The sequence below is a fragment of the Capra hircus genome, chromosome 11 (genome assembly GCF_001704415.2).
Source record: "Capra hircus breed San Clemente chromosome 11, ASM170441v1, whole genome shotgun sequence".
Classification (NCBI taxonomy): Eukaryota; Metazoa; Chordata; class Mammalia; order Artiodactyla; family Bovidae; genus Capra; species Capra hircus.
The window spans coordinates 3119664-3142838 of NC_030818.1; the positions used below are offsets into that span (position 1 = coordinate 3119664).

Below are 23175 nucleotides of genomic sequence, written 5' to 3' on the forward strand. Positions count from 1 at the left end.
GTGCAGAGTACATCATACGAAATGCTGGGCTGGATGAATCAGAAGCTGGAATCAGGATTTCTGGGAGAAATATCAACAACCTCAGACATGTAGATGATACCACTCTAATGGCAGAAAGTGAAGAGGAACTAAAGAGCTTCTTGATGAATGTGGAAGGGGAGAGTGGAAAAGCTGGTGTGAAACTTAACACTGAAAAAAAACGAAGATCATGGTATCCAGTCTTATCACGGGAAGGGGGGAAAATGCAAGCAGTAACAGATTCTCTTTGCTTGAGCTCCAGAATCCCTGCAGACGGTGACTGCAGCCATGAAATTAAAGGATGCCTGCTCCTTGGAAGGAACACTGTGACAAATCTAGACCATGTGTTAAAAGGCAGAGACATCACTTTGCCAGCAAACGTTTGTATAGTCAAAGCTATGGTTGTTCCAGTAGTCATGTAGGCATGTGAGAGCTGGACCATAAAGAAGGCAGAGAGTCAAAACATGGATACTTTAGAACTGTGGTGCTGGAGAAGACTCCTGAGAGTCCCTTGGACTGCAAGGAAATCAAACTAGTCAATTCTAAAGGAAATCAACACTGAATATTCACTTGGAAGGACTGTTGCTGAAGCTCCAACACTTTGGCCACCTAATGTGAAGAGCTGACTAACTAGAGAAGACTCTGATGCTGGGAAAGATGGAAGGCAAAAGGAGAAGGCAGTGGCAGAGAATGAGATGGTTTAGTAGCATCACTGATTCAAAGGACATGAATTTGAGCAATCTCTGAGAGATAGTTGAGGACAGAGGAGCCTGGCATTCTACAGTCCATGGGGTTGCAAAGAGTCAGACATGACTTAGCAACAGAACAATAACAACATTTTGATCTGATATCCTACAACCTCCCTGAATTCATTTATTCCATATTTTTAAAAAGAGGACTGCTTAGGATTCTGTATATATAAGGAGATAATATCTAAAAATATAGTTTACTTCTTTCCAAATGCCATTATCAAAAGTGGGGTATCTAAGTCCCCAACTATTACTACTGAATTGTCTGTTTTCCCCTTTAGTTCTGTCAATTTTGTTTCCTGTATTTTGGATTTCTGTTGTATGTTTAGTTTTGTCTTGCTTTTTTAATCTGACAATCTTGGTCTTTTAACTGGTGTGTTTTGACTATTTATATTAAATGCAATTTTTTATGATTAAAGTCTATCACCTTGCTAGTTATTTTCTATTTGTCGTGTCTCTTCTTTGTTCATAATTTTATTATAAAATATTGAGTATATTTTCTGTGATGTACATTACATACAATAAAGCCTGTGACTTTTTTAGTTTATAAATGTTAGTTTGTACCTTTTAATCCCATTCACATATTTTTCCCTTACTCATATCCCTTCCCCTCTGGCAACTGTTAATTTGTTCTTTGTGTCCTTGAGTCTGTTTCTGTTTTGTTATATTTCTTTGTTTTACTTTTATTTTATTTTTTTTAAAAATACTTTTTATGCATCCCTGGCTGTGCTGGGTCTTCACGCGGTGCAGGCTTCTCACTGCGACGGGTCTGTTGCAGAGCATGGGCTCTAGGGCACGTGGGCTCACTAGCTGCGGCCCTCTGGCTCTAGAGCACAGGGTCAATAGTTGCTCTGTAGCATTGTGGGATCTTCCCAGACCAGGCGTCAAACCCAAGTTTCCTGCATTGGCAGGCAAATTCTTTTTACCACTGAGCCAAGGAAGCCCCCATAATTCTTTACATGCAGAATTTTCTAGTCCTGGCCCAATTAAACTAGAAATCAGATAAACAGATTCTCTACAAATAAAGAGAGCAACATGTGTAAGCAACGCATGCATCAAAGATGAAGTCGGAATAAAAATTAAAAACCACTTGCAAATGAATCGAAATGAAGACATTAACTATTAAAATTTTGTGGTATACAGTTCAAGTTGTGCTTAAAGGAAAATTCACATGTGTAAATATACATATTTAAAAAGAAGAAAGCCTAAAAATTAAGCATCCATGTCATTAGAAAAAGAATAGCAGAGAGATGTTGTGGGGAGGGAGGTGGGAGGGGGGTTCATGTTTGGGAATGCATGTAAGAATTAAAGATTTTAAAATTTAAAAAAAAATAAAAAAATAAATAAATATAAGAAAATAAAAAATAAAAAAAAAAGAAAAAGAATAGCAAATTAAACAATAGAAAGTTGAAGAAAAGAAATAACAGAAATAAGAGTGGAAATCAATGAAGTAAAACACATAAAACAGAGATGATATATGAAGTCAAAAATTACCATTTTGGGGGCAGACTAATAAATTATTAGCTACCTGGCAAAACTAAGGAAGAAAAAAGAGAAGGCATAATATCAATATCAGCAGTGATCACTACATCTAAAGTTGCACGCTAAGTCACATTTCAGCTATTCTCATATTCTGTATCACTTAAACTGACATCGAATGTGACATACCACCACTTTACTCATCTCTTCTGCAGCTTCACCTACAGCTGACTCAGGCTGCTCTACACAGTGCGCCTTTCCCAGGGCGGGAGAACACCACCTTCTTTCCATATCAGGGCTTTGCTGGTGGCTCAATGGCAAAGAGTCTTCCCATGCCGCCCTAAAAAGTCAGGTTCATATGCGTACGGTCCACATATTATATAAATAAGAACTCTTCACTGTCTTTTGTCAACATTTAGCACGGTTTCTAAGGGTCTGATGATGGTCTGTGCTGCTTTTCATTTTACACACCACTGAGAGTTTCTTTATAATGCTGACATGAGGTTTTGTTGCTGTTGATGTTAAATGCCTTCTGGTGTCTCTGAAGCTTAAACCTAGATAGACTCCCCACTCTCAGCACTCAGCATTGCAGATGCTGCCAGCTCTTGCCCAAAGTGAGAAGGCTGTGGAGAAGATGCACTCCATTAGCGGTCCCCAGGAGGCTGTGCCACAGATGGCCCTTGAGAGGTGGGTTCCCACAGAAGAGTTTCCTGCTTTGCAGGGAAGCAGAAACCTGGTCCAGAACTGCTCCATGGCTTACAGCCCAGCCCTCATGAGGCCCTGAATCTCTCTGTAGGTTAAACCTCAGCCACGAGGGAAAGATCCGAAGATGAACCAAGGTTTGTTCCTGAGGCAGGGATAGAGGGCACCCAGAGGAGGGTCTGGAACGATGCATTATGGTGAGGAAGCAGGAGGCCGAGTGTCCTGAGGATCCCCAGTTCATGGGCCTCCTCCTGCCTCAGGAACCAGACCTCTTAACCAACAGGCTCACTGATCTCGGACAGGGGTCACAGAACCACAAAATAAAAGCAGGTACAGATCCAGTTGGGGCTTCAAACTTTGGCCTTGTTGCGACAAGGAGAAGCTTTACAAAGACAACATGGAAGGGAAAACTCTCCTTCCTTAAGCCTTATGCACACATGTAAGTGAAATGAAAATACAGAGAAATAAACATGTCTTCCTTACACCCTGTGAGTTCACCAATTATGCTTTTTTCAGCAAATGTGTTTGTGTGTGTGTTAGTCGCTCAATCATGTCCAACTCTGTGATTCCATGGACTGCAGCCTTCCAGGCTCCTCTATTCATGGGATTGTCCAGGCAAGAATATTGGAGTGAGCAGCCATTCCCTTTTCCAGGGGACCTTTCCAAACCAGGGACTGAACCTGGGTCTCCTGCATTGAAGGCAGATTCTTTACTGTCGGAGCCATCAAGGAAGCCCTTTCAACAGATGTGCTCTTAAAAGTCAAGTGTTTTGTACACTACCTGGTAACCAGTGTTTCTCCTATGAATTTGTTCTTAATGTTTTTCCTCCTGTGATGCCAGTGCAATCAATCTCAGTTTAGATGAGATAGACATGGTGTAAGACAGACAGGTAACGTGGAGGATCCTTGAAGAAGACTGGACTGAAGATGGCTAGCTACAGGAGAGGACGTGGGTAAGGAAACAAGGCTAGAGGTGCCAGGCGCCTGGAAGTGGGGGTGGGTCAGAAAGCATGCTTTGCAGTGCTGCTGAAGTTGGCCATGCTCTTTTTCTAGCGATCAAAGAGGGGAGGCCCTGGACCACACCCTCCAGAAATGAACCCTTGCTCAGGGGAGAAGAGTCATCTCCTTATGCTGCTCAGAGACATCCGGAGTAGTCAGCAGGCTATTCCAGTCACACATCGCATGGGAGCAGGATTTCTGCAGCTATAGGTCCACATCATGGAAGCAGAGGCTGTACTCCTTGGATGGACCTGCCTACAGAGCTCATGCAAACAGCTCTCCCTGCCTCTCCATCGCCTCAGGTTCCTCGATAAAGTACGAGACTAAGGAGAGAGGCCACACTAAAACCATGGAAAACTACTGTCAAGTGCTAATACAAATTTACTTGTAAATAGATAGGCAGTGCATCAGTTTTTTATGTTGCCTAACGAAGTACCACAAACTGAGAGGGTGAAAGTGACACCCACCTATCATCTGACAACTCTGTCAGGCACAGGTCGAGGCAGAGCATGACAGGTGGATCTACTTGGGGTCTCGGGCATCAGAGCTCAAAGCTCATGCAGGCTGCTGGCAGAGTCTGGGCTGCTCTCAGTATCTGGCCATATGGCCACTTCATTTTCAAAACCAACAGAAGGAAACTCCCTTGCATCAAATACCTCTGACATTTCTGTCTCTGATTGCTACAGCCAGATTTAGAGGGCTCGTGTGATGAGGTCAAGTACCCAGATTACCTCCCCAATCTTAAAGGTCAACTGATTTGGGACTTCAATTACACTTTCAAAATTCTTTACAGCAACGTCTAGGTTAGTGTTTGCTTGAATATGATTGGGAGGAGGTGTATGTGCTCCTTAGGAACCAGGAACCTGGAGGCCACCTTAAGACTCCTCCTGTCACAGACATCCCGTGCTACTGCTTGGCGAGACAGGTAAGACGTGAAAACAAGACGAAGATTCTCAAAGCTTTGCTGGTGCTGGTCCTGCTTGTTTCCATTATCAGGTGCTTCAAAGTAGGGCCAAGAGGGTTACTGTGAATTATTGAGAGATAAATCAAGCAGATTTTACAGCTGTTCTCTGGGCTGACAGGGCAGAGCTTCTGACTAGCTGCCCGTATTTTACAAGAGTCTGAGACCCGAAAGAACTAGGAAGAGGCATTCATGAATTAGAGGCAAGCTTGGAAGTAAGCTGCAATTTTGTGGTCAATGGCAATTTTTCTAGCCACAGAAAGATGACAATGCAATGCCACAGAATAGCTGAAGAGATGGCTGAGCAGCTGCCCTCAGACACACTTTATGAGTGGCAGTGGCAGAGAGGTCCATCAGCAGCACTTCTGGCAGGAAGCTGCGCTGAATCAGCATGCAGTGCTCTGCACCACTCAGCTACCGCAGAAACTGACCAGCGCCTCAAGCGTATCTGGGAAAGAGCCTGCCGGGCAGGGGAGACACAGGAGATGCAGATTTGATCCCTGGGTCAGGAAGATCCCCTGGAGGAGTAAATGGCAATCCACTCCAGTGTTCTTGCTGAGAGAATCCCAGGGACAGAGGAGCCCGGTGGGCTACAGTCTATGAGATCACAAAGACCTGGACACGACTGAGCGTCTGAGCATAGCACCCTCAGGCTGAACTGGGGTGTTGGTAGAACAGTGGGAAATAGGAAAGCTAAAAAAGCACCAAACAGCCCTTTGGAAGAGACGGCCTATTTGATTTTCTCGGAATACCAGAAAGTGATTAGGCAGAAATGGCTCTCATAAACTGACTTTAACTTGACAGTAAAGACCTCCATTTATAGCAAGTTTATTCAATTTACACGTTTTTAGAAAGCCATTAAGTCTCTACTTTAAACTTTAGACTTGAAACCAAGATTTTCTGCACTTAATTACATAAACCAAAGAACTCAATGAAACAAGTCCTCACCCAAAGAATCTTTTAAAACTACAGTCAATGTTTGAAAAAAGGAGTTGTTATGGAAACAGAAAAATATCTAACAGCACTGGCATATGTAACTGGCGGGGTGAGTAAAGGGGAGGGTGGTCATGCCCAAGATTTCTCCAGGCTAACTGTTACAGACAGAGAAGAAAAAGGGGAAAGAAAAGAAGGGGAGAGAAAGGTAAGGGAAAGGGGGAAAAGGCAGAATTAAAGAATACATTTAAACAAAATGGATGAAAACAAAGAGAGCCTATTTTTGAAGAACGTTAATTTGATCAAGCATCAAAGACCTAGAGGACAGCAGGGATGGGCAGGGTAATGAGAGGACTCAGGCCCTGGAGGGCTAGTCAGCGGCCACAGAACTAGAGTTGTGTCTTTGCTGAAGGACAGGAAACCATCTTGGAGACCCTGGTTGACAACCTGGAGTGGTAAATTTCATCCAATTCACAAGTTCTTCCAGATACCATAAAGGGTGTTTTAAATGAAGAGTGACTCCTGGTTTAGCAAAAATGACCACAAGCAGTAGAAACAGTTCACAGAAAACATAAGGCAAAAACTTTAGTGCATAAGTAAAAGTACAGTATAGTGAGCAATGATTTCTGATTACTTAACAATTTCTGGGAAAACAAAAAATGTTCGGTTAAGGGTACTTCTCAAGTCTTAAAGTTACTCAGACATATGAAGCTAACGAAACATTTACAGCACGGGCATTAATTAAATCTGCACATAGTTGGATCAAGAAGAAAAAGTATAGCAAATGTTTACTGAAGTCCAGCAAAAGCACTTAAAAACAAAACAAATTTAACTGTAGCAGAAGAAATCAGCAGACAATCTTGTTGGACTTGAAGATAATGTATGGCATGTATTAAGTATGAAATATAGGCTAAATAAATAAAGATAAATAGTGTGTATCACGAATTTGAGCAAACTCTGGGAGACAGTGGAGGACAGAGAAGCCTGGCAGGTTATAGTCCCATAGGGTCACGAAGAGTCAGATACAACTTAGCAACTGACCAACAACAAATTCATCTTGATAGTCTGGTCTAGGAGGAGAACAGACATCAAAAGAAACAATTAGAACAATAACCAATGCTTTGACAGAAGTTAGGAGAGGATGTCAAGTATAATGAAGAATTCCACTCTAGTTTTGATGCCTGACTACAAATAGCTTTCAAGCCCCACAATGTCCCTTCACCTTATGCCCCACATCTGGGTAAGCCTAGAGGAAAGCCTGTATAGTTTCTCTCTCGGATCTACTGAGAAATTCAGACCATGTAAATCTACCCAGCCTCACCCCCTAACCACAGGATTCAAGCCAGTCTCCTTTCTCAGCCATTTTTCAGACCTTGGGCGCCTACCTTGCTCTCCCCAGAAAGTTTTACTGCGTGTCAGTTGCTAAGTTGTATCCAACTCTTCACAACCCCTAGGATGGTAGTCTGTGAGGCTCCTCTGTCTATGGAATTCCCTAGGCAGGATTACTAGAGTGGGTTGCCACTTCCTCTTCCAGGGGATCTTTCCAAACCAGGGATGGAACCCATGTCTTTTGCATTGGCAGGCGGATTCTTTACCACTGAGCCACCTGGTGAATTAGCCTGGACACTAAACCAGCTTTGGGGTGGGGATCCAGCCCAGCTCAGTGGAGTGAACACAACAGCGCAGAAGCAGTGAGGGGGGCAGTGCCTGCCTCTGCTAGGCAGGCTGGGGAAGGCATGCTTTAGAGAGGATGCCTTCAGGAGGTCATCAGCGGCTCGCCAGGCCAGGGAAGTTGTGATGGACTTCAGCTGGAGCTGCTGCCCACAGTGGACTACTCTTTCTCTGAGTGAAACCCTGATAATTACAGAGACACCCCCGGGAAGATACATCCACTACCAAACACTGTCCTTGTCTGAGAGGTAGGGTGGGTGGCTACTTCACCTGTGCCAGGGTGGTGACTGTTCTACTCTGAGATTTTTCAAACTAAAGTAAAAGCAGCTTTATTATTCCCTGATGGAGGGAGGCTACAAGAAGAGCAGTCAGTCGATTTGTTCCCGTCACTGTAGGAAAAGGATACGGGCGGTGAGACAGAAGTAGCCGACAGCAAGCGAGGGGAGGTGAGAGACAGGGAGAAGGGGCTGGGTACTGGGCACCGTGCATCCTGTTGTTCCCAGATGCCACTGCGACTCTGAACTTTCAACAAATAAGTTGCAGTCCTTGGAATTCCTTCTAGTATATCCTCATCTTTGCCTCAACTCGTTGCAGTTAAACTTCTACCACTTCAAACCAAACAACTACAGCATCGTAGCTGACCAAAACAGAGGAATTACGGCACTCGGTAATTATTGTTCATTTTCTTAGAATACCGATGATGAGCTTTCCTGGTGGCTCAGGTGGTAAAGAATATGCCTGCAGTGTGGAAGACCTGGGTTGGGAAGATCCCCTGGAGTAGGGCATGGCAACCCACTCCAGTGTCTTGCCTGGAGAACCCTCATGGACAGAGGAGCCTGGCAAACTTGTTGCTATGGTTATGAAGAATGCCCTTATATGTGGAGATGTTTGCCAAAACCTACAGGAATGAAATATTATGTCTGCTACAAGTGATTTTTAAAAATCAATAAAAATATGAACATAGGAAAGGTGTTAGTTACAGAATCTAGTTTAAGAATATATTAGCTATCTGTCCTACTTTTCTGTATGGTTGCATGAAACCATCCGTGAAAAATTCCTTTCCGAGAAAGGAGCCTCTTAAAGTATGCATAATACACCTGGAGCTTTCAAGAGTTTGGCCCTTGCGTTCGCTAAGAGACTCCCAACAACAGCTGGATCTGTGACTGCCCTGCTTCCTTGGAATCCAGTCCAAGGCAACTGTCTCCTCCTGGGTACCTGCCCTTGAACACTGTGGGCCTGCTTAACCAGCTCCCGCAATTATATTAACATAAGTCAATTCCTCAAAAACTCAGCATACATAAACACATACAGTCATATACTCTCTCTCTCACACACACACACACACACACACACACACACACACATAAAAATCTCTGACTGGATCTACTCCTCTGACTGAATCCTAATACACCTGTTCACATTTGCTCCTAACTCCTACTTCTACTGATTCACTTCTGTGAGATCCACTTTACAAGATAAAACAAACTCTGCTCAGGGCTCTCAGGTTGGACACAGAAAAGTCTAAATTAAGGAGGGAATTTGTTTTTCATTTTGACTTCTGGCAGCAGCATATAAAGGTGCCGCTTTGCGAAGCAGCCCAGTGTGGCTGTGCTGTCCCTAAGAGCGCACGTGCGGCTTCTCGCACTCTTCCTCACTGTATGACCCGACGCTTGTCTGTCCTGGGGTTCATCTGTCTGTCCGCACATGCTCACCAGAGCATCAACAGCTGCTCTCAGCTCAGGACGTTTCCAGTTCTCTGGGGTCAGCACCAGTCTCTTAAAGAAATCTCATTTATTTCCTCTCTGGTTGTATATCAATTCACTGATTTCTATCAGTTCTCTTTGTGCATGACACTCAATTATTCTCTAGACTAAATCTTAACTAAAAAGGTTTCACATTTTGCATATCTTTTCATCTCATAATTTTGGACTCTCTTCTGAAAGTCATGGCTGTGTTTAAAGCATTAGTTTCAGTACTGATTACAAAACAAAAATTTAAAACAATAAACGAATTTTTTAAATGCATACATAAAATTTGCTGTTTATGCAATTTTTAAAATGCATACATACTATAAAATAAAATTTGATGGAATCAAAAAAGGCATGGTATATTATGTTTAGAAAGCAGCTTATAAAATAGTTTATGTTCAGAAAATATCATATTTCTGTAACTCAGTAAATAAATACAGATACACAGAAATAGGACTTAAAGGATAAAAGTTCAGTGTTAATGTTTCTGAGTGGCTGGATTACTGGTAATTTTTTTCTTCCTTCTCTTAATAAGTATTTTCCAAGTTTACAACAGTGAACATGTATGGCTAGCGCATCAGGCAAAACCCCAACAAATTCTGTAGTAGTGATTTAATACTCTGTGGTCTAGAACAGGAATTCACTGGCTCTTAAGGATCCAGATATGGACTTCGAGAGGGATGGCTATAAAACCCTTGAACGTGTGTGTAAAATATTACTTTGTGTGTATGTAAGCATTGGGGAAAGGAAGGAAGAGGTTGCCACAGCTTTCATCCGTTCTTGGGAAAAAAAAAAAAAAACAACAAAAACACCACCATGATCCAAAAAGGGTTAAAACTAGTCTAGAATTTTGCTTGACTTTATCTCAATTTCTTCTATTTGGAGGATGGTGCATTTTTTAAAGTGTTGAGTGACAGATAATTTGAAACAGGCACTACCAATTCCGATTCAGATATTTAGTATACCTGAACACTTCTTTATCTTAAAGGATTCGTGAAATTTTTAAAACTCCCTTTTAAAAAACGAAGTGAAAAACACCGGGTCTAACTTCTGAAACAATCTTTCTAGAATGGTTATTGCTAAGCTTTTCAAAGTAAGAAAACTCACTGCATTAGATTTTAAGTTTTGCTACTGTCCATGATCTCCTCTGACCCCAGGCTCATGCTATCATCATAAACACCAGCCCCTCTTCTGATTCACTCAGGATGACAGCAAACTTAGAGACAGTTTTACTCATCATTGTTTTTAAAATAATGAACTTTCTTGCTGAAGATCAGGGTGCATGGCATGTTTCATTAAATATCTTGCATTTGACAGAAGGAGACTGGATCACATTAGGAACCCTATGTTTTCTTGCCTCAACATTGTACCTCAACCTTTTTACAGGACAAGAACAAGAGTGATGTATTTCCTATCTGAACATTATGGTCTTTAAATCCAATACACACAAGTCAGTTTTACTCTTCATATAACAACTATTTGCAAACACTGATTCCATCTAACAGTACAGAAGGAAGCATACAAACTTCTCTTTATCCCCTCCTAAACCCATGATCTTTGTAAGAATGTAAACATCTGAGAAGACAGAGTTGCTAGCAGACAGCTCTCCTGCCAACTGCTCTACCATGGTTCTATACAAGTATGACCGATATATTCAAGTATTCTAGGTTTGAGATTGCTAAGAAATTATTTAAATTTAATGTCTTTACTAGTAGAAAATGGTTAACAACAACTCTGACAACATTAAAAAGAAATGACAGTTTTCATTTATTGACTCAATAGTTCTGCGTACAATTCCTCATAAATGCTGGAGAGAGTATAGAGGAAAGGGAGGCCACTTACACTGCTGGTGGAAATGTAAATTAGTATAGCTACTAGTAGGCTCCTTAAAAAACTAAAAATAGATCTACCATATGATCCAGCAAGTCCATTCCTGGGCATATATCCAGAGAAAACGATAATTCATAAAGATATTTGCACCCCAATGTTCACTGAAGCACTGTTTACAACATCCAAGACGTGGAAGCAACCTAAACGTCCATCAGCAGAGGAGTGGATAGAGAACATGTGGAACATATATACATGGCATATCACTTGGTCATAAAACAGCGAAACAATGCCATTCGCAGCAACATGGATGGACCTAGACATTATTACGGATTGCCACACTGAGTGAAGTCTGAGAAAGACAGATTATCATATGGTATCCCTCATATGTGGAATCTGAAAAAAATGGTACAAATGAACTTATTCACAAAACAGAAACAGAGCAACAGATGTAGAAGAAAAATTTACAATCACCAGGGGGAAAAGAGGGGTTAGGATAAATTGGGAGATTGGGACTGAGGTATACACACTACTATATATAAAACATGGTAAGGAATTGATAAGGACCTACTTTTTCACTCTCCTTTCACTCTTTTTCACTCAATATCAATAACCTCAGATATACAGATGACACCACCCTTATGGCAGAAAGTGAAGAGGAGCTAAAAAGTCTCTCGATAAAAGTGAAAGATGATGCTGTGAAAGTGCTGCACTCAATATGCCAGCTAACTTGGAAAACTCAGCAGTGGCCACAGGCCTGGAAAAGGTCAGTTTTCATTCCAATCCCAAAGAAAGGCAATGTCAAAGAATGCTCAAACTATCACACAATTGCATTCATCTCACATGCTAGTAAAGTAATGCTCAAAATTCTCCAAGCCAGGCTTCAACAGTACACGAATCACGAACTTCCATGTGTTCAAGGTGGTTTTAGAAAACGTAGAGGAACCAGAGATCAAATTGCCAACATATGTTGGATCATGGAAAAAGCAAGAGAGTTCCAGAAAAACATCGATTTCTGCTTTATTGACTATGCCAAAGCCTTTGACTGTGTGGATCACAAGAAACTGTGGAAAATTCTGAAAGAGATGGGAATACCAGACCACCTGACCTACCTCCTGAGAAATCTGTATGCAGGTCAGGAAGCAACAGTTAGAACTGGACATGGAACAACAGACTGGTTCCAAATAGGAAAAGGAGTATGTCAAGGCTGTATACTGTCACCCAGCTTATTTAACTTCTATGCAGAGTACATCATGAGAAACGCTGGACTGGAAGAAACACAAGCTGGAATCAATTTTGCTGGGAGAAATATCAATAACCTCAGATATGCAGATGACACCACCCTTATGGCAGAAAGTGAAGAGGAACTCAAAAGCCTCTTGATGAAAGTGAAAGAGGAGAGTGAAAAAGTTGGCTTAAAGCTCAACATTCAGAAAACGAAGATCATGGCATCCAGTCCCATCACTTCATGGCAAATAGATGTGGAAACAGTGAAAACAGTGTCAGACTTTATTTTTCGGGGCTCCAAAATGGCTGCAGATGGTGATTGCAGCCATGAAATTAAAAGATGCTTACTCCTTGGAAGGAAAGTTATGACCAACCTAGATAGCATATTCAAAAGCAGAGACATTCCTTTGCCAACTAAGGTCCATGTCTAGTCAAGGCTATGGTTTTTCCTGTGGTCATGTATGGATTTGAGAGTTGGCCTATAAAGAAAGCTGAGCACCGAAGAATTGATGCTTTTGAACTGTGGTGTTGGAGAAGAGTCTTGAGAGTCCCTTGGACTGCAAGGAGATCCAACCAGTCCATCCTAAAGGAGACCAGTCCAGGGTGTTCATTGGAAGGGCTGATGTGGAAGCTGAAGCTCCAGTACTTTGGCCATCTGATGCGAAGAGCTGACTCACTTGAAAAGACTCTGATGCTGGGAGGGATTGGGGGCAGGAGGAGAAGGGGACGACAGAGGATGAGATGGCTGGATGGCATCACCGACTCGATGGACATGGGTTTGGGTGGACTCCGGGAGTTGGTGATGGACAGGAGGCCTGGCGTGCTGCGGTTCACGGGGTCGCACAGAGTCGGCCACGACTGAGCGGCTGAGCTGCGGAGCACAGGGAACTCTACTCGACACTCTGTAATGGCCTGAAGGAGCAAAGAGTCTAAAAAGGAAAGGGTGCATGTGCACGTGTAGCTGATTCACGTGGCTGTGCACTTGAAACTAACACAACACTGTAAATCAATCTTACTCTAATAGAAATTATAAAAAAAAGAAAGGCAGACAAAAAAATTTAAGTTAAAAATCATCACCTTCTTCTTTTACTTATCAGAGTAGCATTACTCTAGTAGTTATATCATTTAAGATGTTCTCTTTTCCTAACTGCTAAACTGAGTTGGAACCAAATATGGGTTGAAGACCTGTCTTCCCCTCAGGGTACCTGAGATGTGCAAAACCTGAGGCCCAGAGGTAGAAGGTAAGCAGAACCGTGTTTTGAACAGCTTTGGTTGAACCACAGCTTCCTTTAGGACCTGCTTTTGCTTGGCTTCCTGGGTTGGTGATAGTATTGTTTATTTGAAGACGTATAAAATTTTGTACCTCAAAAGTATATGTATCAAACAAATTAATATATTCTTCTATATCCACAAGGAAAAAATGTTAAATAATAAAGATGGAAATTAAGTGCTAATCAGAAAGGTAACCCTAAGTTTAATGTTGCTTCTAAAGATAGGATCCTCTGAACCAGAGACTCTGAAGTGTAAATTTTTTTGAACTTTAAAAGTGAAGAGTATATGCTAGACTCATAATAGATCCTTCCCATGTTTAAACTGTATTCAAGGTTATTTACTTTCCTGATGACTCGAACATGTAACTTTATCATTCAAGATATCACAGGCAAAAGGCAAGACACATGCATGCATAAAATACATATAATGGTTTAATGGAAAACTGTGGTTAAAAAAAAAACATTGAACTTACTGTTCATGGAAATCCAGCATTGGCGGCTCAAATCGTATAGGTCTGCAGTTACCCCGGTACAGAGATATACTGTAAGTAAAAAGAAAACAGCGTTAAGAAGCAATTTTGCAAACTATGTATTTCCCCAAACCAAAGTCAGACACTTGAGTTTTCATGACAGAATATCTAGAAAAATGGAGTCTAATGTATTAGAAATATGCGCTTTTTATATTAGAATAAATAAATAAATGCATTTTTTGAAGTATCTTTCCTATTCAAAGGTATATGGAAACAGAAAATACTCCAGTACACTGCTAAAATTTATTTGGCTGATGTGACTGATAACTATATACCTTATATGTTCATTTGGATTTTGTGACAGAGGTACAATGAACAATAGTTAACACAACTAACTGTACCTGGAGGCAATATATATAGAAAAAACCCTGCGATCCCATTTTAACTAAAGTAGCAAAGAACTAAACAAAAATCAATTTGGGGAAAGAAGTTTCTAGGAACTGAAATAAATCTTTAATCTGAGAGTTCAGGACATACTGATCTATGACATCTTGGCCTAAATATTTGAGTATCATTTCTAACTATTCCACTTGATATTAGAAATTCTCACTAAAACAGATCCCTGACTAGCAAACCTATTAGACATTACCACAGCCAAATATTGATGCAAGTATAAATGACTTTGGTGGGGGTGATCCAGGTACCTAAAGTTATCTGTTTACAAACTAAGAAAGTGAGAAAGTTGGCCACTAAAGTTTCTAAATAGTAGATTATCTTTCTGTTGCATTTTAAGAAATGATGGAAGGGCAAAACTTATTTTTGTGAGACTACTTTATTTCATTACCTCCATAATTCAGAAGAGCACAAGCTTCAAATGATAGAGCAATTTCATTTGGAAATACATTAGAAATTAACAAGGACATACAGAAAATGTAGAAAATCTAGCTTTAATTCAATTCAATAATGATTAAATATTCTAACTGGTGGAATAACTGAGCTTAAAGAAATAAGGTTAAAGATGTTTTCGGTCTCACCAAAAAAGACCATTACTCTGTGCTGCTTGATAATCTTCTACATGTGTTGAGCATTAATGATGACAAACACAAGAAGGAAAAGATCAAATGTAAGATTATACTTTACTAGAGCACAAAAGCAAAGGAGAAAAGGAAAGATATAAGCATCTGAATGCCGAGTTCCAAAGACTAGCAAGAAGAGATAAGAAAGCCTTCTTCAGCGATCAATGTAAAGAAATAGAGGAAAACAACAGAATGGGAAAGACTAGAGATCTCTTCAAGAAAATTAGAGATACCAAGGGAACATTTCATGCAAAGATGGGCTCGATAAGGGACAGAAATGGTCTGGACCTAAGAGAAGCAGAAGATATTAAGAAGAGGTGGCAAGAATACACGGAAGAACTGTACAAAAAAGATCTTCACGACCCAGATAATCATGATGATGTGATCACTAATCTAGAGCCAGACATCTTGGAATGTGAAGTCAAGTGGGCCTTAGAAAGCATCACAACAAACAAAGCTAGTGGAGGTGATGGAATTCCAGTTGAGCTGTTTCAAATCCTGAAAGATGATGCTGTGAAAGTGCTGCACTCAATTTGCCAGCACATTTGGAAAACTCAGCAGTGGCCACAGGACTGGAAAAGGTCAGTTTTCATTCCAATTCCAAAGGAAGGCAATGCCAAAGAATGCTCAAACTACTGCACAATTGCACTCATCTCACATGCTAGTAAAGTAATGCTCAAAATTCTCCAAGCCAGACTTAAGCAATACGTGAACCGTGAACTCCCTGATGTTCAAGCTGGTTTTAGAAAAGGCAGAGGACCCAGAGATCAAATTGCCAACATCCGCTGGATTATGGAAAAAGCAAGAGAGTTTCAGAAAAACATCGATTTCTGCTTTATTGACTATGCCAAAGCCTCTGACTGTGGATCACAATAAACTGTGGAAAATTCTGAAAGAGATGGGAATACCAGACCACCTGACCTGCCTCTTGAGAAATCTGTACACAGGTCAGGAAGCAGCAGTTAGAACTAGACATGGAACAACAGACTGGTTCCAAATAGGAAAAGGAGTACATCAAGGCTGTATATTGTCACCCTGCTTATTTAACTTATATCCAGAGTACATCATGAGAAATGCTGGACTGGAAGAAGCACAATCTGGAATCAAGATTGCCGGGAGAAATATCAATAACCTCAGATATGCAGATGACACCACACCCTTATGGCAGAAAGTGAAGAGGAGCTAAAAAGCCTCTTGATGAAAGTGAAAGAGAGTGAAAAAGTTGGCTTAAAGCTCAACATTCAGAAAATGAAGATCACAGCATCCAGTCCCATCACTTCATGGGAAATAGATGGGGAACCAGTGGAAACAGTGTCAGACTTTATTTTGGGGGGCTCCAAAATCACTGCAGATGGTGATTGCAGCCATGAAATTAAAAGACACTTACTCCTTGGAAGAAAAGTTATGACCAACCTAGATAGCATATTCAAAAGCAGAGACACTACTTTGCCGACTAAGGTCCGTCTAGTCAAGGCTATGGTTTTCCTGCGGTCGTGTATGGATGTGAGAGTTGGACTGTGAAGAAGGATGAGCACCGAAGAATTGATGCGTTTGAACTGCGGTGTTGGAGAAGACTCTTGAGAGTCCCTTGGACTGCAAGGAGATCCAACCAGTCCATTCTGAAGGAGATCAGCCCTGGGATTTCTTTGGAAGGAATGATGCTAAAGCTGAAGCTCCAGGACTTTGGCCACCTCATGCGAAGAGTTGACTCATTGGTAAGACTCTGATGCTGGGAGGGATTGGGGGCAGGAGGAGAAGGGGACAACAGAGGATGAGATGGCTGGATGGCATCACTGACTCGATGGACGTGAGTCTGAGTGAACTCTGGGAGATGGTGATGGACAGGGAGGCCTGGTGTGCTGTGATTCATGGGGTTGCAAAGAGTCGGACACGACTGAGCAACTGAACTGAACTGAACTGAACTGAGAGCACAAAACTAAAGACACTGGGACAATGAGAGCACAATTCCTCACAAGACAGTTGTCACCTTATAGCCAGAGGTACAAAATCTATTCCCTGTTGATTTCTGCCCTTCTTAGAAAACATACTGTAACAAGAATACTCTTCTGCTCCCTTAAAATAATGATACTGATCAGTTCACCAGTTTTAACAGTATGAACCTCAAACTTACGTAAATCTCCATCCAATCAAGAAAAAATTGCAATATAAAAAGTAACTGTGTAAGTCATTAATTCATATATATTTACACTGTTAGAAGCTAGAGATACAAAGGAGATTAAGACATTTTTTTTTCCTCTCACAGAACCGAAAACTGCAAGTGGAAATGTCTAAAGTGGTCAGGGAAGGGGGGCAGAAAAGTGCACAACCCATTCACTTGACACAAATAGCCTGAATGTCAGGGGCCGTCTAGTGGCTGGGACTATGGGAACACGGCACAGAGCCTGTTCTCATGGCACTAACATCCCAGTAGGAAAAACAAAAGTGGAACCCATCACGTGATGATGCCCAACATATAAAGACAAATCGAACGCAGGAGGAAACAGAGACGGTCTCTCTGACGAGGGACATGCGTTGAGACCGGAGAGGTGAAGACCGGAGGAAGAAAGCAGGGGTGTCCTTGGAGTACTGAGGAACAGGGAGGCTGACGCGGCTGCAGTGCTGGAAGCAGGCGGAAGAGACCAGAACTGAGATCGGAGAGCTACAGAGGCCAGGCCTCATTGTAGGAATTTGGATTCTATTCTCAGTTTAACAATAAGCCTCTACATGTTTGAAGCAAGGAAGTAACATGACCTTTAAACTAACACATTTAAAAGGTTAATTCCAGCTGCTGTGTGAAGAAGACTGCAGGAGCCCAAGAGGGAAGCCCTGCAGTTGTTCAGAGAAGGAGGGGACGGTCACTGTGGCCGAGGGTGACGGCAAGAGGTGGTGGTGGAAGCTGCAGATGTCATGCTGAGGGACTGACTGTGGAGAGTAAGGGAAAGGAGACAGGCATCAGGATGACTAAGATTCTGGCTGGAGACACTGGATCCTCAGCCATGACACGAGAGAGTGGGCTGGAGGCTGGGAAGGGCAGTGGGTAGGCATTCAGGAGTACTGTTTCAGACATTTACACTTATCTAGATGGATATGTCAAGTACACAGATATTAATAGATACACATGGTTACTGCTTCATACTAAAAAGTTACTGACTGAGGGAACTGATCTTAAATCTAGTCATTCTGGTGAGTCAATTCTAACAATCCACAGATTCGCTTAGACCTTCCCCTGCCATTGTATGTGGTGTTGCTAAAATGACCACTATCTTGGATTATCTCTATATACAAATCACCTGAAGTAACAACAATTCTATTTCTCCCTTTTAAATCCTCAGACCTTGTTTTCCTTTGTTACGCCTCACGTGGACTAAGACCTACCATAAAATGTTCCAAAGAGGTGGTGTCCAGCAACTGTTACTGTGACATTTATAGGGTGCTCCCGGAATATGAGGTAGAGGGAACAATATATAAAAGACGATTACCTCATAAATAAATGTGTATTTTCAAGACTACAGCAGATCTCTATCTAAGGAACAATTTAACAGTTGAGTCGGTACAACACGAATTGTCACAGGCATATAAACTTATTTTAACAAAACCAAAAATCCAACAACATAGCTGTTGTGTACCCACAGCTGACTGAAATGGTTGCTACTGTTTATTGAGAATGGCCATGACACTGTTGAGTGCTTTAAAAAGCAAGTGTCTACGAATCTATAAGGTTGAAAAATAAACTGGAGAAGCAGTATGAAAAATGGTGCCCTTTGTCACTTCCAAAGAAACAGAATCTGAGACATTAAAAAAGTGAAACATGATCTTATGCTTTCTGCAGTGATTGCACTTGTTTTGGAAGCCTCAATAAAATTTTTTATTTTCATGAAACTATTAACTGCTTATTTCACGATAAGGAGATGAATACGGGCTATTTTCTGACTTCAAGTGAGAGAACAACTGGAGAGATACAAGAAATCTATGTTTCTTGGTGAATTGTCAAGGTCAAAGTTAAGCATACAGTTCAGTTCAGTCGCTCAGTCGTGTCCGACTTTTTGCGACCTCATGGGCAGCAGCACGCCAGGCCTTCCTGTCCGTCACCAACTCTCAGAGTTTACCCAAACTCGTGTCCATTGAGTCGGTGATGCCATCCAAACATCTCATGCTCTGTCGTCCACTTATGCTCCTGCCTTCAATCCTTCCCAGCATCAGGGTCTTTTCAAGTGAGTCAGCTCTTTGCATCAGGTGGTCAAAGTATTGGAGTTTCAGCTTCCACATCAGTCCTTCCAATGAACATCTAGGACTGATCTCCTTTAGGATGGACTGGTTGGATCTCCTTGCAGTCCAAGGGACTCTCAAAACTCTTCTCCAACACCACAGTTCAAAAGCATCAATTCTTCAGTGCTCAGCTTTCTTCACAGTCCAACTCTCACATCCATACATGACCACTGGAAAAACCATAGCCTTGACTAGACGGACCTTTGTTGGCAAAGTAATGTCTCTGCTTTTGAATATGCTATCTAGGCTGGTCATAACTTTTCTTCCAAGGAGTAAATGTCTTTTAATTTTATGGCTACAATCACCATCTGCAGGGATTCTGGAGCCCCCAAAAATAAAGTCAGCTACTGTTTTCACTGTTTCCCCATCTATTTGCCATGAAGTGATGGGACCAGATGTCATAATCATAGTTTTCTGAATATTGAGCTTTAAGCCAACTTTTTCACTCTCCTCTCTCACTTTCATCAAGAGGCTCTTTAGTTCTTCACTTTTTGACATAAGGGTGGTGTCATTTGCATATCTGAGGTGATTGATATTTCTCCCAGCAATCTTGATTCCAGCTTGTGCTTCCTCCAGCCCAGCGTTTCTTATGATGTACTCTGCATATAAGTTAAATAAGCAGGATGACAATATACAGCCTTGACGTACTCCTTTTCCTATTTGGAACCAGTCTGTTGTTCCATGTCCGGTTCTAACTGTTGCTTCCTGACCTGCAAACAGGTTTCTCAAGAGGCAGGTCAGGTGGTCTCTGGTATTCCCATCTCTTTCAGAATTTTCCACAGTTTCTTGTGATCCACATAGTCAAAGGCTTTGGCATAATCAATAAAGCAGAAATAGATGTTTCTCTGGAACTCTCTTGCTTTTTCAATGATCCAACATATGTTGACAATTTGATCTCTGGTTCCTCTGCCTTTTCTAAAACCAGCTTGAACATCTGGAAGTTCATGGTTTGTGCATTGTTGAAGCCTGGCTTGGAGAACTTTGAGCATTACTTTACTAGCGTGTGAGACGAGTGTAATTGTGTGGTAGTTTGAGCATTCTTTGGCATTGCCTTTCTTTGGGATTGGAATGAAAACTGACCTTTTCCAGTCCTGCGGCCACTGCTGAGTTTTCCAAGTTAGCTGGCATATTGAGTGCAGCACTTTCACAGTATCATCTTTAGGATCTGAAATAGCTGAAATGGAATTCCATCACCTCCACTAGCTTTGTTCGTAGTGATGCTTTCTAAGGCCCATTTGACTTCAAATTCCAGGATGTCTGGCTCTAGGTGAGTGATTACACCATTGTGATTATTTGCATACAAGACCTTCCTAAATAAAGCACACAGTACCTCTGAGAGCTTTGGAAATGTGCGTGAACTATGAAATTTAAAATGTTTTCCTAGGGGTAATTACTCCCTGAACCAAAGATACTCTTTGGCCCAGTATTTCTTAACGAATGATTTGTGGTCTACCTAAATCTTAATCATCTAGGATGCTTGTAGGAATGCAGATTCCAGGGCTCTGCACCTCTGGAATATGATTGGTTACTTCTAGTATGGAGCCCAGAGAACATCTCTGGACCACAGAGGAAAAAAGAAAGAAAAACTCAAAAGCAAACAAAACCCACAGTGTATTAGAACGGTAAGAGAAAAGGCTGCAATCTGCTCATATTGCCTCCTTATTGCCGGGCTGCGGCAGCGCTTCACTGAGAGGGCCCCTGTACCGCAGTTTCTCTAGGGCAGGGGAGAGCCCAAGGGAGACACTGACCTCCCCTAGTGCTGTGGGGAGATGAAAGGACATCCAGGGTTCTGAGGCCCAAAGAACCCCACATAGGTTGAACTTGAAAAGGCACATTATGGTTAACTTGTCAAAAGTCAAAGAGAGAATCTTGAAAGCAGCAAAAGCAACACATCACATACAAGGAGCACACCCCACCACATACGGCTCCAGTAGCCCCTCAGCTGCGGCTTCATTTTCTGCAGTTTCAGTTACGTGCATCCAACTGCGGTCTGAAAATACTAAATGAAAAATTCTAGAAATAAAGAATGCTTAAGTTATAAACTGCACACCTCTCTGAGGAACATGATGCAGCTTCGTGCTGCCTGGCTCTGCCCTGAGACATGACTCCCCTTTGTCCCTTGTACCCTTTTGTACATGTGACCCAGTGTCACTATAGGAAAAAATGGAGTATATTCAGTGTTCGGTACCACCTGCAGGAACAGAGCAGTGTTTGAAATATATGTTCCACATATAAGGAGGAGCTACCGTACAAGTGGATTTTCCAATAGAAATTTTGTAAGCAGAGAGACAGTGGAATGACATATTCAAAATATTGAAAGAAAATAACTATCAAACAACAATACAATACCCAGCAAAGCCATCATTCAGAAATGAAGGATAGACTTCACTGAACAAACAAAATTTGGGGGGCGGGGAGTAGTTCACTCTAGCCTCTTCTAATAAATATTTCTTTACTTTTTAAAATAAAAGTCATAAACAGACCAATCGAAAAAATTGAAATAAGGTCTGTAGATTAAATACTAGTATATTTAAATGCTAATTTCCTGATTTTACTGTTATTTACAAAATAATGCACATATTTATAAGAAATATATACTGAAGTTTTTAGGGGTAAAAGAGCATCATGTCTACAACTGAGTCTGAAAAGATTCAGAAAAATAATTACACATATACATATACAGAGAGAGAGACGGGGAAAGAGATGAGGAAAGACGTGGGGGAGAGGGAGACGACGAATGGTCAAGCGAATGTGGTAAAACGTTACTAGGGGAATCAATCTAGGTCAGCAGCACAACTCTTTGTACTATTTTTGCATCTACTTTCTAAAGTTATTTCAAAACAAATTGTTAAAAAATTAAACTGAAAACTACACTACATTTCTTGAAGACAATATATGCTTAGATCTTTCCTTAATATAGTCTGACAATTAGTGTTGAAACCACTCAGAGTTATTGTAATATTTGATATGGTTGGGATTAAGTCTACCATCAAATTACTACAGTCTTTAAGATGTATGCAAAGTGGTACTATTTTTTGCATATATGTCATTTCATGTACAGCTAAAAGCTCCAGAGCTATAAAATAAACGTCAAGTACACACCCAAATGAAATCTTGAGAAACAATTTAAGAACATTAACTTTTTCACAGAATTTAAAACAGATATTAGCAAGTTCTGGATGTGACTACAATCTTCTAGATGCTGATGGTTAACCGCAGGCAACCAAAATGGCTGTAGCTAGTATTAGTGAAAAGCAAACTGTACAATTAAAGAGCCTCAACCACCCTATGGAAGGAATGATGCTAAAGCTGAAACTCCAGTACTCTGGCCACCTCATGAGAAGAGCTGACTCATTGGAAAAGACTCTGATGCTGGGAGGGATTGGGGGCAGGAGGAGAAGGGGACGACAGAGGATGAGATGGCTGGATGGCATCACGGACTCGATGGACGTGAATCTGAGTGAACTCCGGGAGTTGGTGATGGACCAGGAGGCCTGGCGTGCTGCAGTTCACAGGGTCGCAAAGAGTCGGACACAACTGAGCATCTGAACTGAACTTAACCGTCCTAAATTTGAAAAGTACTCCCTAGTCCAGTGTCTTTGGCTTTTATCCTAGAGACACCAGGAAACTTAAAGATCAGAAGACTCTGGTTCTTCTTGTGGACACTGCATATATACATACACACACAGATACACACATGTATTTCTTCCTACCTAACTGCACACAGTAACAATTCCAGCTGTTATAACACCACAATATAATAACATCAACACTGTGCC

At 41.5% G+C, this 23175-nt stretch overlaps 1 protein-coding gene across 2 annotated transcripts in view; it reads right to left on the reverse strand.

Annotated features, from left to right (window-relative positions):
• Positions 1 to 23175, reverse strand: part of TMEM131 (transmembrane protein 131) — a 177692-nt gene that overhangs the window by 86427 nt on the left and 68090 nt on the right. For both annotated transcript variants that reach the window (XM_018054885.1, XM_018054883.1), the window contains exon 4: positions 14058 to 14126. In XM_018054885.1, the coding sequence (XP_017910374.1) occupies positions 14058 to 14126 (69 nt within the window). The remainder of the gene's footprint in view (positions 1 to 14057; positions 14127 to 23175) is intronic.